At 46.2% G+C, this 20,679-nt stretch overlaps 1 protein-coding gene across 1 annotated transcript in view; it reads right to left on the bottom strand.

The window, feature by feature from the left end:
- Positions 1-20,679, bottom strand: part of LOC311243831 (solute carrier family 12 member 5-like) — a gene marked incomplete at its 5' end in the record, with an annotated part of 190,208 nt that overhangs the window by 60,671 nt on the left and 108,858 nt on the right. The window contains 3 exons of the mRNA XM_084333200.1: positions 3,762-3,936; positions 4,265-4,322; positions 4,727-4,825. Coding sequence (XP_084189326.1) covers positions 3,762-3,936; positions 4,265-4,322; positions 4,727-4,825 — 332 coding nt within the window. The remainder of the gene's footprint in view (positions 1-3,761; positions 3,937-4,264; positions 4,323-4,726; positions 4,826-20,679) is intronic.

The raw sequence follows: 20,679 nt of genomic DNA, 5'->3' as shown, positions 1-20,679 counted from the left end.
TGTTATGGGCTGGCGCGCCTTGGTTGCCCAATTCATAGAAACAGCGTTTTTATGCGGAAGGAGATTTTTTATCTCTACCGAGCACCAGTGTACTAGGTTAGACTCGACGGCTCACGTACATCTCCGGGGGGAGATGACGGAGTAGATCAATACATTGGCGGAGGGGTCTCACGCCCATGAGGCGGGCCACCAGGAGCAGTGCATTCGCGTGCTGACCATCTTGGTGGCGCCCTCTGTGCTGTTTTGGATCGACACGCGTACCTACCCCCCTCTTAGGACTGGGGATGGCGGCGTGACTAGGACACGGGACTGGTTCTGGTCGCGCCGGACCAGGTCAGTTAACCCGTTGTCCGCAGGGGCGCAGATCTGCTGTTCTGGTACCCCGAAGGACTTTCCGGGGGGAAATGCCGGGTTGGCCCGGGCGTCGCAGGGATTGATGTCGTGGATCTGTGTGTCATGTGTATGCCACTACGAGTTGCCCTTAACAGTGATGTGCTTGGTCCATACTGTGTTGTACCTTGCGCTGTGTTAGGGGGCCTGGTCCTTCTCCATTTATTTTCACCCCTCCCTCCCCCTGCTGGGCGGGGATGGGAGGGGGCTGTCGAGGAGGTTTCTGTTAACCCCTCTAGGCATCCCTGTGTAGGTCCCGGTCCGCCAGGCCCAGGTCCGAACTCGTTCTCGTCGACCTGTTGGCCTGGGTTAACCCTTTGAAAACTGAAACACTTGTACTGCTTGTATAGCCTGTGTATATGCGCAGTTATGTTTCTAAGTTTTCTTGGTGGGTTAAGGGAACAACCGCCTCCTGTTAAACTAAACATAGGGGGGTGGTTGGTTCCCTGGTATGTTGGTAGCGGAGTCGAGTCTCGGGTTGAGGCCTGCCCGAGAGTGTGCCCCTGCACCTTTTCATGATGTCTGCCAATTGTGTCAGCCTCCTCTTTGAACCTCGACCCCGCTGTAGGGGTCGGGTTTGTGGAGGTTATGACATTGTGCACAGCATACCGAACGCCCCTTCCGCCGGGATACTGTTCTCACAGTAGGCCCTTTAGGCGCCTGTCTAGTCCGCAGTGCTCCAGGCACAGGTCGAGTTCTGCTCTTGGGGCCTGTTGCCTGGATTGAGGGATCAACCTCCTCGGGGGTTGTCTCCCCAGCACGCCGACTGGCCCTGGAGTGTTGTGGGGGAGTAGCCTCTTGTAGAGTGCTTCAGAGCGGCGTGCCGAGGGGGGAAGGGCCTGCTCTTGATTTGGGCCCTGTCCGATACGCTGGCGATGTGGGGGGTGGTGTCACCAGTGACCGTCTGGTGGGGTCCCGATGCTACGGCCTCGTTGGCCTCACCAGGCCCCCTCTTTTCAGGGGGTTCTGGCCCTCAGGATGTCCTAGGGCTGGGACCTCCTCTGCGCTACGCTGCTGCGGCCTTGCCATGGGGTTGGGTTCTTGACCTTCGACACTGTGATGTTGGGGGCTGTGACGGAGGTGTTTTGCTTCCCGTCCGTTCCCTGGTGGCATGTGGGATGCGCGCCTGAGTGGTCGCGGGTCCTTCTGAATGAAGGTAAGTCCCACGGTCTGCTCACCCTGTGTGTTTGAGGTGCTAAACCCTCTTCGCACAGTCGGATCCGATTCCCTCCCGTCCTCCACTAGGGGGGACCGGGGGGCTCGGGTCCTCCCTGGTTCTGATGGTTGTTGGGGGCCTCAGCGGGTACATCTGTCAAGCTTTTCGCTCTGCTCAGCTCCTGTGTTCCAAATAGAGCAGAGCGTAAAGCTATACGATCTATAACGTAAGGTTATCCTATAACCCTAGTTATATGAGTATAGCGAGCGCTCTGCTCTGACTCACTGAGGACCTCGTGGTCTTCGCCTTCGGTGGTGAGACTTGGGAAGGAGCTGATGGTGTGGCCACGACCCCGCTTATATAGGAGCAGATGTGGGTGTGGCCAGGCGGAGGTAAATAGGTGTGTGCATGTGGAGAAAGTTATTCATTATTAGAGTGGATAAAGGGATAGTTCCAAATAGAGCAGAGCGCTCGCTATACTCATATAACTAGGGTTATAGGATAACCTTACGTTCAGTCTAGACTAGAGAAGTAACTAAGCTTTATTCTGAGGACTCTGGTTCAGTCTAGAGAAGTAAGCTTTATTCTGAGGACTCTGGTTCAGTCTAGAGAAGCTAGCTTTATTATTATTTTTCTTTAATTATGTTTTTGGTAGATATTTTGTTGTTTTTTTGCTACCGTGCAGTCCGGTAGAGAGAGAGAGAGAGGAAGTATGGGAGATAGAGGGGGGAAGACATTCGGCAAAGGGAGTCGAACCCGGGACGGCCGCGTTGCACCGCAGCGCTGTACGTGGTGCGCCATCCTGGCGCCCAGTAAGCTTTATTCTGATGACTCTGATTCAGTCTAGATTAACTAAACTTTATTTTGAGGACTCTTATTTACTTTTTAAGACCTTTTTAATACCACTTAGAGAAAATGTAATACAAATTTCATGACCATACTAGGAAAAAACTAAAAACACATAGCGACACTGAACTGATGGCTGCACTTGCGTGCCAATTTAAATTCTCAAGCGTTCCAAGCTCTGCTCTCGCCAGACGCACCAAGCTCCTGGTATCCCCCACAAAAAACAACGACTTGAATACAAAAACATATATATATATATTTTATATTAATATAAAAATATACATATTAATATATTTTATATTATTTAATCTCCTGAAATACATTAATACCTGTGTAAATGAAACTTAAGACTTTTGAAAACCTATTAAGGCCTTAAATTGAGAATTTAACTATCTTATAAATGGCCTTTTCCAGTGGTTTGCATTGTTTTCTAGCAATGTGGGGTTGTACCAACACTGACTAGATGTGAAATTTCTACCCAGTCCCATTCCTCCAGTTCAGCTGAGACAAGAACCTCCCCCACTAAACCAAGCCATTCTGAATTTACACAGATCTGTGATGTGTAAGAATTCTTAACAGTGATTGGAGGAGTTAGCGTAACGTTGAGTAAGTATGAGCAAAACCAAGCGAGTGGAAATAATGCGGAAGCGGTTTCCCTGTCAGTCAGCACTTCTTCAAAAGAGAGAAAAAAAAGAGAGAGAGAGAGAGAGAGAGAGAGAGAGAGGGAGAGAGAGGCTCATACGGTGCGAGTCTTGGAGCGCACTGCATTGAGAGAGAGGGGGCTTATGTCTCTCTCTCTCTGTCAAGAGAGCACTCCCACATGCGCGCCTGTATTCCGATCCGTGCAATAATATTCACGGGGTAAATCTTGTCATGCAAAACAAGTTACCAATGCATTGTCCCGTGGGATTATGCCCCCCCGCCGCGAAATTAATTAGTCCCACAGAACCATGCGTCAGCACACACACACACACATGAAAACACACAAAGACACGCACACACAAATTGGCCAGGCTGCTGACGCCTCGTGTGTATGAGCTCTCTCTCTTCCAATTTTATTGGAAAAAAACCTTATAGATGTGTTCCATAGACTCACAGGAATTGTGTAAATTTGCCCAAATAGTGAAAAATAAAGCAAAATATGACCCCTTTAAGACTTGGTCACTCCTACCTTGCGCTAAGCATAGAGCATGACACATCTGCTCTGAAAGACCGGTTAACATAACACTGCTAGGATAAGGGATTTGATTCCTACTGGGACCATACAAAAAATGTATGTGCTCCGTTAAGTGATTTGGATGAACGTGTCCTTCAAATGCCATGTGTTGTGTTTAGATACAGTTCATTTGAACGCAGCCTGTGTACTCACCCTAAGGAACGGGATGATGCCATCCCGAGAGATGGCCTGTAAGAGACGTGGAGCTCCAGTCAAACTCTGGAGGCCTGCTCCACAGGTGGAGAAGAAGGAGCCAAACACAATGACCCATGGAGAGGGCCAGGCTAACGTACCGATCACTAGGTTACCATTGACCCCTTCTCCGAACCTGAGGGCAAAGGTCAGAACAAATGACTCAACTGTATTTTCTTTCCCCATTGGTCAGTAAAATGAAATGTCTCATAGTTCAGTTTATATTATACAGGAGATAATCTAAGGTCTAATGGTTACCATCTGATAACATAAATATAAAGCCGGATGTGATTCATTTAGGCATTGATACAAGTGATCATGGATGACAATGTACAATGAAACAATGATAAAGGTTGGAATCTACCTATCTCAAGCCTTGAGAGCAACAGTTGTGATTGGAGGATCAAGAAAAAAGGGGCAGGGCTTGAGATAGGTCGATTGAGGTTGAAATACAAAGGACTCACTTATCCCTCAGTACAATCCCTTCTATGCAGGCACCAAACAGAACCACACTTGACATATCTGGGATTAGTGTTAAGGAATACACCATTATCCACACAAACAATACTTTATGATGCAACACACTCAAGTTAAACTGCTCTAAAACCTGAACTTTTACACCTAAACATACAGTATATAAGCCTAAACATATTTGTTTCTCGATTTAATGTCATCCCTCCTGTTTACTTTTCTTATTGAAACATGGCAAACGGAAGTCGACGAAGTTGCATCTCCGGCTGAGAAAGTCCCGCCCATGAATATCCGCCCAGTGCCTTGTCTACATTCCCAATAGTCAGTGGAGGTGCCAACCACGCCTTTCACTTACGCCATTGGTCACTTCAAAAAGCTGGGCACATCTTTCGGATCCCTCCTAGTCATCTCTATAAGACGACGTCACCAGACCTTCTAGGCTCAGAGAAGGATACACACTATAGAAGTGGTGGTGATGGCCGCGATGGTACCGATAGGGATGGACTTCTGAGCGTCACGCAGGTCTCCAGACCTATTGGAACCAGCCATGATACCTGGAGACAAGGAAAAGAGGACATAAAAACATGAACCTCCTGTCATAGACCATGAGGTCATCCTTCCTTCCTCTCTACTGCCTCTCTCCTGCCTTTCTACTGTCTCTCTACTTCCTCTCTACTTCCTCTCTACTGCCTATAGCATCGCCAGGTCAGCTCTAAGGAGAGGCATCAAGGCAGCAAAACTTAAATACAAGGAACGGATCGAGACCCACTTCTCCAACTCCACCAACCCCCGCCGGGTGTGGGAGGGGATTAAAGCCATCACTGACTATAAGGGGACAACATCACCCATAAATAGCTCTGTCACATTAACCGAGGAGTTGAACCATTTCTATGCCCGGTTCGACAGAGCAAACAGGGACCAAATAGTACAGCCCCTCCCCCCCAGCGGCACAGCCCCCGTCCTGAGCCACCATGAAGTCAGGTGTTGCCTCCGGAATACCAACCCAAGGAAGGCAGCAGGACCTGATGGAGTGGTGGGCCGCATACTGAAGGAGTGTGCGGACCAGTTGACGGAGGTCTTCACAGATATATTTAATCTTTCCCTGCTACTATCATATGTCCCAGCAATGCATGCTTCAAAACATCCACAATTATTCCAGTACCCAAGCAGTCAGTTGTCACGTGCCTGAATGATTACAGACCCGTGGCACTCACCCCCCTCCCTGCTAAATGTCTAGAGAAACTGGTCAGGAAACACATTACATCCATCATTCCGGCCTCCTTTGACCAATACCAGTTTGCTTACAGGCAGAACAGATCAACTGAAGATGCTATAGCCATTGTGCTTCATACCGCCCTAGAACACCTAGAGAAGAAAAACACCTACGTAAGAATGCTCTTTGTCGACTATAGCTCTGCCTTCAACACCATACTCCCCCGTAAACTCATCAGTAAACTCCAAACCCTGGGTCTGTGTAATACACTGTGTAACTGGGTGCTGGACTTCCTCACAAACCGCACACAAGCCGTCAGACTGGGCAACTACACCTCGTCCACCCTGTCTCTCAGCACCGGCGCCCCGCAGGGTTGCGTACTCAGCCCACTACTGTACACCCTGCTCACACATGACTGTTCCCCCTCCTACCCCTCCAATTACATCATCAAGTTCGCAGACGATACCACAGTTGTGGGTCTCATAACAAACAACAATGAGTCTGCCTACAGGAGGGAGGTGGAGGACCTTATAGTCTGGTGTGATAATAACAACCTGGCGCTCAATATAAAGAAAACAAGAGAGATTATAGTGGATTTTAGAAGATCAAGGCCTGACCACTCCCCTCTGCTCATCAACAACGAAGTAGTGGAGAGGGTCACTGAGTTCAAGTTCCTGGGTCTCAGTGTGAGTGAGACCCTGTCTTGGAGCACCAACACCGCCTCAGTGATCGGAAAAGCTCAGCAACGCCTATACTACCTAAGGAAGCTGAAGCAGGCTGGCCTGCCACGAAATCTCCTTGTCAACTTTTACCATTGTGCGGTTGAGAGTGTGCTGACCTACGGTGTGTCTGTGTGGTTCTCCAGCTGCACAAAGGCAGAGCAAGAGGCTCTACAGAGGGTGGTGAAGGCGGCAGGCAGGATCATCGGGACTCCTCTACCAAACATCACCTCCGTCTTCACCTCCCGCTGCCTCCACCGCTCCAAATGTATCATCAAGGACCAGTCGCACCCAGCACATCACCTCTTTCAGCTCCTTCCCTCAGGGAGGAGATACCGGTCAATACATGCTAAGAGTACACGATTTAAGAACAGCTTTTTCCCCCAAGCAGTTAGACTGTTAAACACTCATTGACTGTCCCCTCACGTGCACCATGCACTTACCACTGCACTTGATAATCTCTGATTACCACCCATTATGCACTTTATTATTTAAAATATTCTGTTATGTACAGTGTTATGTGTTATGTGTTCATGTATGTATTATGTACTACGGTCTGTGGGAGCTCCCCTGAAATTTCGTTGTATACTGTGCAATGACAATTAAAAGTCTATTCTATTCTACTTCCTCTCTACTGCCTCTCTACTTCCTCTCTACTGCCTCTCTACTGTCTCTACTTCCTCTCTACTTCCTCTCTACTGCATCTCTACTGCCTCTCTACTTCCTCTCTACTGCCTCTACTTCCTCTCTACTGCCTCTCTACTTCCTATCTACTGTCTCTACTTCCTCTCGACTGCCTCTCTACTTCTTCCCTACTGCCTCTCTACTGTCTCTACTTCCTCTCGACTTCCTCTCTACTGATTCTCTACTTCCTCTCGACTTCCTCTCTACCTGCTCTTTACTGTCTCTACTTCCTCTCTACCTGCTCTTTACTGTCTCTACTTCCTCTCTACTTCCTCTCTACTGTCTCTCTACTGCCTCTCTACTTCCTCTCTACTTCCTCTCTACTGTCTCTCTACTGCCTCTCTACTGCCTCTCTACTTCCTCTCTACTGCCTCTCTACTGTCTATCTACTTCCTCTCTACTGTCTCTCTACTGCCTCTCTACTGTCTCTCTACTCTTTTGGCGCTCAACTTGAAACATAAACAACAAAGGTCCAAGCAGCTCTGGTTCTTGAAACTAACACAAACAACAGAGGTTCAAGCAACTGTGGTTCTTGAAACTAACATAAACAACAGAGGTCCAAGCAGCTCTGGTTCTCTGGTTCTTGAAACTAACATAAACAACAGAGGTCCAAGCAGCTGTGGTTATCTGGTTCTTGAAACTAACATAAACAACAGAGGTCCAAGCAGCTGTGGTTCTCTGGTTCTTGAAACGAACATAAACAACAGAGGTCCAAGCAGCTCTGGTTCTCTGGTTCTTGAAACTAACATAAACAACAGAGGTCCAAGCAGCTGTGGTTCTTGAAACTAACACAAACAACAGAGGTCCAAGCAGCTGTGGTTCTTGAAACTAACATAAACAACAGAGGTCCAAGCAGCTCTGGTTCTCTGGTTCTTGAAACTAACATAAACAACAGAGGTCCAAGCAGCTGTGGTTCTTGAAACTAACACAAACAACAGAGGTCCAAGCAGCTGTGGTTCTTGAAACTAACATAAACAACAAAGGTCCAAGCAGGGCCCTATTCCCCGTACCTGGTTCAACTAAGTCGATCAAAAGTCCCATTATCCAGATTCAATTAACCCGATGTTTGAATCCAGGCTTTCCCTGTTCCTCGAACGCTGATTCAGTCTTGTTAATTCAAACCAGACTTGATACTCAGGATAATTGCGCGCGGCCGCCTCAGTTGAAAAGACAGCAGGTGTCGATCGCAGAAATCCTGATTTTCTAACGGCATTGATTGATTGATTGATTGATTTAAAACGTTATTTACAGATTGCAGAATGGGTACAATACAGTACGGCTCAATAGCCTCGCCGACAAGTTAAATGCATAATCACAAAGGGGAGTTGACCCGGAACCCACTACTCATAAATCGGGCCTTCTCAGACTTCTACAAGTCTCTCTACTCCTCGCAGGGGGAGAAGAGACAGGAGATGTGTGAGTTCTTGGACAACCTAGATATACCTACGATAACAAAAGGTACAAGGGGGGTCCTTGACGAGGCGATAACTAAGCAAGAAATACTAGATACCTTATCAAAACTGACGCCAGGGAAAGCTCCAGGGCCGGACGGCTTCTCTATAGACTTCTACAAGGCATTTATTAGCAAATTGATAGATCCTCTCCTAGAAATGTTCAACTACTCTATTGAGAATGACCAACTACCGGATACCCTTGAGCAAGCTCTTATTATAGTCCTGCCAAAACCAGGGAAGGACCCTACCTTATGCGGGTCGTACAGACCAATTTCGATCCTTTCCAACGAATATAAAATGTTTACTAAAATCATAGCCACTCGATTTGAGAGAGTAACCTCCTCACTTATTAATACGGACCAGACCGGTTTCATACAGAATCGCTCATTAATAGACAACGTGAGAAGATTTCTTAACTTGACGCACTGTGCCAAATCCATAGAAGACCCAGTCATAGCGATCTCGTTGGATGCGGAGAAGGCATTTGACCGAGTAGAGTGGCACTTTCTCTTCGCTGTTCTACAAAAAATGAACTTTGGCCCAAATATGCTAAGAATGATCCATATGCTGTACCTTAACCCTACAGCCAGGATACAGACCAACTCCGAGATTTCACCTTCTTTCCCTCTAAGGCGCGGTACTAGGCAGGGTTGCCCTCTTTCCCCGACACTTTTTGCGCTGGTAATCGAACCCCTGGCTATAGCAATAAGGTCACATAAAGCTATTAGTGGGATCAAGGTGGGTCCTGAGAGCCATGTCATCTCTTTATACGCGGACGACATAGTCCTGTTTCTAACCAATCTTGACTCATCCATGCCTGCCCTTATGGAACTACTGTCAAAGTATAATGTAATCTCAGGCTACAAGATTAATGCACAAAAAAGCGTGGCCATGCCACTTAACTCACTAGCCGAAAAATACCAAGGTCCAATTTCCCCTTCCAGTGGAACTCACAATTTGTAACATATTTGGGTCTAAAAATCCCAAACCAAATAGATACAATTTTCTTACTAAATCATGACCCACTACTTAAAAAGGTGGAGAAGGACCTAGATAGATGGATGCAGCTGCCTCTTTCGCTAATCGGACGTGTGAACTGCATTAAGATGAACATCCTACCTAAATTTCTCTATCTTTTTCAAACCCTTCCTATATCTATACATAAGAACTTCTTCAAAAAATTACAAAGGATAATATCTGCATCCATATGGAGAAGGAAGGTCCCTAGAATTAAAATTAAAACCCTATATAATTCCCCCCAGTGTGGTGGACTGAAACTCCCGGACTTCCAACGCTATTACTGGGCTGCACAGACAAGGGCTCTGTGGATTTGGCAGAATGAGTCGATTAATTCCCCTGCCTGGAGACAAATAGAACAATGCCATATGATGGACGTACTGCTGGCCGGAATTCCTTTTATCAGGAAGTACCACACCCTGAAGAATAGTTCAGATAACCCATTTATTAAACACACAGCAAGAACATGGTTTGAGATTCAGACACATATTGGTAGCTTTATTGCATTTCACAGGAAGACTCCCTTCCACAACAATCCAGCTTTGCCAGAATCACTTAGAGATGGCATCACCAAGAAGTGGTACACTCAGGGAATTAAAACTTTTGGGGACCTATATGATAATAACATACTTATGTCCTTTGAACAGTTACGCGCCGCCTTCCACCTTCCAACTACTAATTTCTTCAAATACCTACAGATCAGACACTTCATAGGTACAGGTCAGGGAGGAAACTCCACTCTTCCAAAACACCTCCTCATAGATGATATTCTAAAAGGAGTTATTCACACTAGAGGCATCCTATCATTAACATATGATAGAATTCTGACCAGTACAGAAATTATACTCCTAAACGCCAAGAACAAATGGAAGCGGGACCTGGGCCCTCATTCATCAAGTTTTCTTGGAAAATGTTCTATTTCCACACGTAAGCACAGAATTTAGAATGTGTGCACGCACAAAAAAAACGAGATTTATCACACGTGCGTACACAGGTCCTACGCACACCTGTCATGATAAATATCACCTTGCTTCTACGCTGAGGCTCGTGCACACTTTCACGTATTTGCATACCAAAACCGGTAATGGAACACCCCCATGAAATGTGGAAAAATGGACTAAACCGAGGGAAGCGTGTTATGAGACAGGCTGACAGACGTGTACACGTACGGTGATGTCGGATATGATATCTATTAACCATTGCTGCCTGGGCAGCGCAAACACTAATAAAGACTGTGCTGGAATATGACTGCCTTTTTCCGTTTTGTTTGATTAATACCCAGGGATTAAAGTTCTCCTCAATTTTATTCCAAATTGCGACAGATTTTCCGTCAATTTTCTACCTGCTGCATGAAATGCATATGATTTCTAGAGGCATACAATCTATTTTGATGTCAGTATTGGGTAGCCTATATAAACAATAATACGAGAGCATATACAGGAACAATGAATCTCACTGCCATGTATGATGTAGCCTGCCTATGTGATCAATACATGAACTTGAATTTCATCATGTTTGTGTGCGGGAGCTCACAAGGCTGTTGTCACAATGGGTGGTAGTACAGTAATAACAGTCTACACAATATCACGATGGACCATGCCATGTAGCCTATGTTCTATTATGACATGATCTGTGATGACAAATGTTCTAGAATGTTTGATTATGACATCATACTCTGACAGCATGCCTATGATCAATAAAAACGTGAACTTGAATCCCATCATCATATTTACATAGTCTGTCCACTATCTTTATTACTTTGTTATTCCCCCCCCCCCCCCATCTATGTAAAGCGACCTTGCATGGGTCTCTTGAAAGGCGCTATGTAAAATGACGCTATTATTATTATTATTATTATTATTATTATTATTATTATTATTATTATTATTATTATTATTATTATTATTATTATTATTATTATTATTATTATTATTATTATTATTATTGTTGTTGTTGTTGTTGTTGTTGTTGTTGTTGTTGTTGTTGTTATTATTATTATCATGTCTGTGTGCTGAGCTCAGTGAAGTTTCAATGGAGCGAGGTAATCTATTCTAATCAACAAATTGAAGTAGAAAGCATTCCGTTGTGGCCAATCTTATTTGGAAACATGACACAAAATAATAGTATGTCGTTTTTTATTTGAAACAATATTTAATGGCGTTTGGAGGTGGGTGTTCTGCTTCTGCCCCCCGTGCCAAACAAGCAAGCCAACATCTTGTTCCCGCATGAGCCCGTTATAATTACACTACTGTCGTTATTTTACAATGAACTATAATGAATTACGGGTCATACAGAAGTTGAACACGCCAGTGTTGGAAGTAATGCACGGAAGCTTATTTCTGCGTTGAAACTAATGCATTAACTGAGGAGCGCATATGCCGTAGTAACGATATTCTACCACTGGGCGTCAGCTAAGCATGCTCAGAGCTGTGCGTAGACATAAGCACAAAGTCAAGCACAAGTTCAAATTGATAGATCCCACACTTTGCTTAGAAATGGTCGTACGCACGGCTTAAGCACATATCTGTGCGTACGTCACATTGATACATGAGGGCCCTGGAATGTACCTTTGATGAAGATGAATGGGAATCACTATGTGAGTCTGCACTATCTTTTTCATATAACACTCGACATAAACTTATGCAATTTAACATTCTCCATAGAACCTATTTTACGCCGGAAAGACTTCACAGGATGAATGATGCTATCTCTGACCTTTGCCCTAGGTGCTCAACGGAAACAGGTAGCCTGCTCCACATGTTCTGGGAATGTAACAAACTGAGACCTTACTGGGGCTCAATTTGGGAGATTCTCGAAGAGGTCACAGGGTTTGAGATCCCATGTACACCTAAATTAGCATTATTAGGAGACATGTCTGACATTTCTCCAGATAAGAGAGGCAAGGTGCGGATCATTAAATTGGCCATGATTGCAGGGAACAAGTGTATTGCCATGCTGTGGAAGAGTGCTGAGTCCCCCCCATGTCTATGTGGCTTAGTGAAATCTCTTCGTACATGGCATCAGAGAAAATAATGTTCAATCTTAAGAAAAAACCACATCTCTTTGATAAATGCTGGGCTGGGTTTAGGCAATACTTAGAACAGATTACATAGTAGGTTGACGATGTAGGGTATTATTGGAGCTCCCTTTTGTCTTTCTGATGGGTATATATTGCAATGAATGATACTGTAAATGTTATTAGTTGCTCTTTGAAGAGAAAAGATGTAACGGTAGATATTTATTTGTTTGGTGTAGAAGTATGGGCACCTGTTAGACGGGTGTAACTGGGTTTACTAAATTCTCAAAATGTGTAAAAAAAGAAAAAACTGAATTTGTTGAGGTCCTAGTCTGGGGGAGGGGAGGGGGGGGTCTGGCCTAGAGTTTTTTTTTTTTTTTATATATTGATTTTTATTTTGTATCTATTTTTCTGTAACTCTGGGAGGGGGGGCAGTTGGCAGCATTTCCTTTTGTATGGTTGTTGAACTGTTGAACTGATGCTGTAAAACTGAAAAAAAAGAAAAAATACCAATAAACATATTGTTTAAAAAAAGTTAAATGCATAATCTATAGGCACATTTTAAATCCCTCATTACCCCAATCAATCAGATTATATTTCTTTAAATGTGCCTGCTGGCAGTAGGCTTAATGGAATGAATAATCAAATGAGATCTTGCTAGCGAAAACTATTAGTTCAACTCTTTCAGAATTGGGGGCAGCGGTGGCCTAATGGTTAGAGAAGCGGGGTTGTGACCGGAAGGTCGCCGGTTCGATCCCCGGGACCAGCAGGAAAAATCTGCCGCTGAAGTGCCCTTGAGCAAGGCACTTAACCCCCAACTGCTCCAGTGGAGTTGCTCAGTGGCCAATGGTGTCAGACTGTGGTTGTACTGGGCAGCTCCCAGGTATGAATGGAACTGTGTGAATGTGAAGCATGGCGTAGCTGAACAAGAGCATCTGTGCTCAGCGAACCTACCCTGGGTAAATTAAAGGTTAAACAAACATGGTTCCCAAAGAGAGGCTTGGAGGGAGGCTTGCAGTTACACTATTAGTCAGGTTTTAATCTGTTTCGGACATAATCCATACATGCATTGAATTGATTACCCTTTGGTTTATACCAGTGACACCTCATGTTCATCATCAGATAACAGTGCTTGAAAAGATAAATGCATTTTCTCAAATTCATTCATTAACACATTCCCTGCCACGCACTTTTAGCATCTTATACCATTCTCTGCCAGTACTGTAAGTCTATTAGGGCTGATCCCTATTAATCGATTAGTCGACTAATCGGTCGAAAGAAGCCGTAGTCGACTGGCCAACCTCTTAGTCGAATATATAAAAAAAAAGAAATTAAAAGAAAGAATTATATTATTTTAAATTTCTTATTTTTTTTTATCATTTTTTCCAAAATAAAAGAGGCTTAGAAGCGTGGCTAACGCTAATGGCACGCATACCAGAGGCTAACTGCCTACGAAAACAGGCACAGAGGCACTGAAAGAGGATTTCACCCATCTAATGAACACACTAGAGTAGACTAGAGTTAGACAAATATCAAGATGTATCCATCAGTGGACCAATTGCATGCTTTTGCAGAGGACAAGAAGCCTTCAGTCGACTCCTTCAGACATTAAGCACCCCCCACAGCCCAAATGGAATGATAAAAGATATATATATTTTTTTAATATTATATATATATTTTTTTTTAAGTCGACCAATAGTCGACTAACGGCAAATTTTGGCCAATCCTAGTCGACCATCCAAATCCTTAGTCGGGGACAGCCCTAAAGTCTATGGAGATGTTCACCTTCTTTGCAGGGCTATAACTTTTTAAATTGTATTGCTAAATTGACATTACTATGGCCCATTCAACATCGATTATCTATCGTTCAGGATGTAGGAACGTTTTACTTTTTCATTCACACATTCATACGGAAATACCGTCTAGAATATAAATATGTTTTTATCGTTTTCTGCAGTAATTCCTAGAACGTGAGATATAGGCATAAATGCATATATAGATTATCAAATGCCGTTTGTTACCGATCCACGCTATATAAAAAATTTCAACTGTACATGGTCCTAAACGTTATGACTGATCATGCACGGGTGAACGGGGGGGGGGGGGGGGGCGTTTATGCTTTATGTAGTATGGGTGATATATAGATCAGAGCAGTTTGTATGGATAATAATAAACACTCATGCTGAAAATGATGTCAGCCTCCTCTTACCGCTGGGCGATGGGACTGGAGCAAAAAGATCCCAGTTATTTGATGGGGATCGAGTAAATCCATTTCCGCTTTGTATAATACTAATACACGCCCAAATCATGTCGATTATTGAGTTATGGCAGCGATCCATATCCACGGTGTGGCTAGAGTCCCGCGACGATATGCGAGTGGCCGGACGGATTTAGGAAACGCACCGATATCCAACCGGCCATTTCCGGTTTGGCAACTTGCCGATCATCCACCAGGGGGCAGTATTGAAGCGTTGCAGAGATGTGCCGGCTCACACAGCATCAGACCAGGCTGCGTGAGGGAAATATGAATACCATGGCGAAAATATGAAATATGATCTCAATAACGTCGTACGCCGTGGATTGGCAGAATTCGCATGAACTTGAAACACGTCGTACAACGTGATTGGCGGGAAAAGTGTTAAAAGGTCAAAAGCTCATTCAATTTATCAAGTCACGTCACGTCATCAAATCCATCAAACAGCGCATCTCCTCATATATTTTAAACCCAGTTACAATATCACAATAACGTGTGACACTGTCACAGTGACAGTGATACAATTAAACAATCCACAGATTCAGATTCCTCATAATTCATATCCACAATCCGCGCATAGATGCTCTATTAAGCAAATACACAGCGAAGAATATTAAACTAATCATAGCCAAACGCCCGATAGGTTTCATTCATAAAAAATATCCCAGCGGGATTCACATTTGCAATGATCCGTTTAGTCCGTTATTAAAATAACTGTGTGTGTCGTGAGCGCCGTATCCGTATAACTATGACATGCATTATATAGGACAAAGTCAATTTAGTATCAGCATTTTAGGTCTATTATTTTACATTTCAAAAGCCCCCTCTAGGAAAACGAAGCACAAAAACATAATTCAGAATGGTATAATGGGATCTAGACTGTGAGGATTATTTCAGGAGGCGAGCTGGCATTTCTTTGCGAGGGTGGCCATGCAGGTTATCCAGCTAACTGAACTAAACCCTGCTCCGGAGCAGGTTCAAACTTTTCGATCTGTTGCCATAGCGATTTAGAAAATCCGACGTCGGGGAACGGAAATGTCTGGCTTAAGTTAAATTAAGTTAAATTATCCGGCTAACTCAGTTAGGGCCCAGGTGTGGTTCTTGTGGAAAACCTGTTTACTGTCACAGCATTCAGATTTAGAATGACCAGTTCATAGACAAAGCTCTATAATGAACCACTGCAGTCAATAACTCGTCCTAACTAATTATTGCAAGTTTGCATTGTGTCTCAAAAGATCTTCCAGCTGAGCTGTTAATTTCCGGTAATGGTGTCTTAATGACTTAATGACATTCCCAGAAAACCACAGAAGACGGCGCCATTACCGGAAATGAACATCTCAGCTGCAGGATTTGAAAGGAGACTTTGGAGGGTTCACCTCACTGGTCTTTGTCCAGACTATTTGAGCTTTCTGTTGATCCCTTCAAAAACAACTTGCAATAATTATGTTGTGAAGGGCCAGATTAAACCGAATATATATATTTATTTATATATATATATTTAATTGTATTTGTATATTCTCTAATATTCCTTGATATCCCTTGTATATTCCTTGTACAATATGCATTGAATATCCATTCTAGCCTACTGAACATCCCATAATAGTCTCCATTCTACTATTGGTCGAGACCTTGGTGCCAGGCTGCCATACCCCCCAGACCCAGTTCAAACGTACCGCTCAACATGTACGAACAAGTCCTAGTTCCGCGTAGGAATCTGGCTACCGCACCACTAATGGGACTATTTGTTCATAGTGCGTATATATACTGCGCTACTAAAGTAGGACTTCCTTTTCAGTCCAGTTTCTTACCCTCCAATAGAGTCACAGACGTAAAGCCTCCCCGCGACGCCACGTGTGGGAGTAAGGCCAAGTTCGGCTTACCATCGGTATTGAGACATCGTGTATATTAATATTTGAATAGTCATATTTGGCACTATATCGTCGAGTTGGACGTAGTCTATTAAGCTAATAATAGTCTGTTAATATATAGTGCTTCGTGCGGTGAGAATACTACCGTAGTCAGCACCCCATCGTTTCGGGCAGAGAACTGGCTGCTTAACCAGGATGATCGACCCCATGTGAGATTGCACCCGAGGAGCCCCAGAGCCGACGAGCGAGTGGACCTGTATACCGGATTATTCTACCGACGACAGCCCGCCTTCCCAGGCACGGATTATGCTTTGTATACGTTGATTATTCCATGGATAAAGACCCCCGACACTGCCGTGTGTTGGAACCCCCCCCCCCTGGAGAGGACGCAAGGTGAGGAGACGCTCTGCAAGACGAGGTCGCTTCACGTCTCTCCTCCGTGGACCGGAGGACGCCGGCCCACAAAGAGTCCATCTGCTTTCATCTGTGGTCCAAGGATCGCCGGCGCATTGAACGGCACTACAGTGGGTTCACCTGGGATACCCTTGGCCGGATGAGGCAGCCGGATTCTACCCCCCCCCCCTTCCTACTCCTGTCGGCTTACAAGCGACCGGATTAACCCCCCCTAGTGTATCCAGCCTATAATCATTAAAGTATCATTGCTGTTATTCCTTAACTATTCCAGGTCGTATATGTACCACCTGCGCCTTCAGAGATTGGACATTCTCTATTGATATACCGACGAATACTCTTGCCATAAAAGTGCATACTAATTCCCATTCATAAATGTGATTGATTTGATTAAGTGCTTGCTCTACACACCATCGCTGTGTAGAAATAAAGACCTATTTCTAATTCGTACATTTGTGTTGGATCCGTTTCATCTACGTGACAGTGTTCATCATAATATATTTATGCCGAGTACTGGGTGGCCGAATATTAAGTACAAAGGTAGTGGTAGTAAGTATCATATCTAGTAATACAGTCAGGGAATTGTACCCCTCAGTTACAATTGGTCCTTCGAGCCGGAGGGTAATCAGTGTAATATTAATATAGTGTTATTAATATTGAAATGGCCTATGATGAACACTCCACGAAGCGATCCTCCTAACCAACGCCCGCAGCGCGAACGACGGCTCCCTCAGTACTTAGAGGCTTACGCTGTCAGTCAACAACCTAGTCTTCTACTAACAGTAAACGCGGTAAAACTAGAAAGTAAAAGTATGTCTAACCCCAACGCCCAGACTACCCCGACCATAGAGGCCCCTACGGGTTCTAATGTAACTGACCAAGTTCACGGTGGGGACCAGTGGGAACCAGACATGACTTCACACCCCGCCAGTACTGAAGAAGTAGTCCCCGATGAGTCCCGGGAGGAATACAACGCTACCGAGACAGAACTCGGCACGGAAGAAGACGGGGAGAGCACCGTGGAGATAGAGCTCCAAGGCTCCGCAAGGAGTACCCCGAGGGAAGGCTCCCCTATACAACCGCCTTCTCCCAGCGAGGCAGAGAGGACCCTACAGCAGGCCTTCCTCATCAGCCTGAACGCCGCTGCTGAACGCGACCGACTGCAGATCCAGCAGCGGAGCGAAGAAGAGCATATACGTCTAGAAATAAGACGCATTCAGAGAGAAGAGAATGTGGCCCGAGACCGAGCAGACAGCCAGCGAGCAGCTGCTGGTGCTCTACGGGACGCAGAGCGCGACAGACAACAAGCGCAACTAATAGAACAGCTGATCAGACGGACAACACCCTCTCCCTCCGCCAGAGGCTCCAGGAACTCGTCTAGACACACCTCCAGGGCGGCATCCCCTAGCCGAGTAAACAACCCTGAACTTGACCAACAGACGAGGTCTATACCCCCCACAGACCACCTCCCCCCACCGGTCCAAGCGAGACCTAGCAACCGGGAAGGAGCAGCATATCCTGTGGAGAGGCTAAACCAGAGACTACAAGCACTGGATGACCTAACTGAAGACGAAGAGGAAGAGGAGGAGAACCACGCCCGACGACAGCACAGTACTCTACCGGACCAGGAGGTCCGGTACAGCCCAGGCTATACTCCCGCGGAGCTGCGCTACAGACCCCCGACTCTATACACGGGTGAGCACGACGCACGACCCGCACCGAGGAACAGCACCTGGACAAGCGGGCCATGGTACACTGCCGGTACCAGCCCATACCAAGGAGCGGGAGGAGACTCGCCTAGGAGGCCTCTCCCCCAACGCTCGCCGATGTATCCACAGTCAGCGTCATACATTGGCACGCCTATGGTACCCGACTTCACCCAAGAGAACCGGGCCCAGTATACAGAACTCTGCATGTGTCTGGAGACCATGTTGGTGGATGTATTGGATGAACGCCATAAATACGCCATCCTACTGAAGCACTTAAAGGTACCCCGCGCACATAATATAGCGCTCGCCTACGCGACTTCCACCACCCCATACACAGCAGCGCTGGTAGCATTGGACCAGAGGTATGGGCGCATATGGGATTACGTGATCCAGGAGATCCGACACATCGACCGCTTACCCCCAGCAATAGACAATCGAGCACTGGACGACCTGTCCATCAGAGTGCAGTCCCTGGTAGGGATGTTGGGAGCGCAGAGAGAGAAGGGGAGGCATGAACTTTACGCCAACTCAAATGTGGAAAGGATCTTGGAGAAGCTGCCGCCCGCTCGACAGGAGCGTTTTAGGCGACAGCGAGACCACCGAGACCCGAATGGCCCCGAACCGAACCTCCTCGATCTAGCAGACTTCCTGGCGAGAGAAGTCAGCAGCCTACGGCTATATACATTCGGACGGAGCACCCCTGGCTCCAGAGAAGGAACCAGACGACTAAATGATGGAAGAAGATCGGTGACTGTGATGCACCAATCGGAGTCAGTACCGAGCAGCAGGAGCCACAGTACCCCCTCCAGAATGGAGAAGTGGAAGATAGTGTGCCCCTACTGTGAGAAAGAACACTGGCTAGCGCAATGTGACTCCTTCCCCAAGCTGAACGCGGAGGAAGCAAGTCAATGGATAAAGTCCAACAAGCGCTGTTTTCGCTGTGCGCGCTCACACATGGCAGCCGAATGCCGCTTAAAGAAAAGGTGCACCAAGTGCGATGGAGCCCATCTGGACATACTTCACGACAGTAACAGACGGCGCCCTTCACCCGCACCATCCAGCAGCAAAGCGAGCGTCATGTACATCGATCCCGCCAGCAGCAGTGGAGCCCGAGTACTCCTAAAAGTAGTGCGTGTGACACTAAGCTACCAGAATAAAGTCCTGGACACTTACGCCGTCCTCGATGACGGGTCAGAGAAGACCCTTCTGCTCGCCTCCGCTGCGGCCCAGCTAGGGCTGCGGGGAAGCGAAACCCAAATGACAATTCGGACAATAAGACGAGATTTGAAGACGATAAAGGGCGAGAATGTCTCATTCTCTATCGCAGCAAGCGGCCAGCCTGAGCGACGGTACCAGATTACAGACGCTTTCACCAGCCAAGAAATAGGACTGTCGCGGTACACATACCCCGTCGCCAAGCTGATGGAGAAATATGTACATCTGCGCAAGTTACCGATCCCGCTCATAGACAATGCTATGCCGACCCTGTTGATAGGCTCCGACCATGCAGACCTCATTGTCCCGATAGACCGGGTTCATACCGGACCCCGAGGCTGTCCTGCAGCAGTCGAGACCCATTTGGGATGGACTCTCCAAGGCCCGCTCGCCAAATCTCTCAACCGAAGTACAGCCACTAGATGTCTCCACTCCCGAGTCACAGAGGGAGAAACCGCACTCCTGCAACACGTAGAGCGGCTATGGACCTTGGAACAAATGCCCTTTAAGAACGGAAAGAAAGACATTCGCTCTAAAGATGACATTTACGCCATTCACCTCCTCGAGACAGGGACCAAGAGAGTCCCGGTCAACGGCGTGTTGAGATACGCCACGCCACTCCTGCGGCGAGAAGGAATGCCTACTTTCCACGCCAAGACAGATGCCACAGAACGGTACCTGCTGAACACGGAGCGGCGCTTAGCCAAGAACCCCGCCCAAGAGAGTGTATACCGCGCTGAGATTGAGAAGCTCATCACAGCGGGACACGTCACAAAGATGGACATTAAAGAGGCTGACCAGACCACTGAATCGTGGTACGTGCCTCACCACAAGGTCCATCACAACGG

Source organism: Notolepis coatsorum (assembly GCF_963971535.1).
Source record: "Notolepis coatsorum genome assembly, chromosome: 17".
NCBI classification, from domain to species: domain Eukaryota; kingdom Metazoa; phylum Chordata; class Actinopteri; order Aulopiformes; family Paralepididae; genus Notolepis; species Notolepis coatsorum.
Note: the sequence above shows the minus strand (reverse complement) of the source record. Positions and strands in the feature narration are given on the sequence as shown.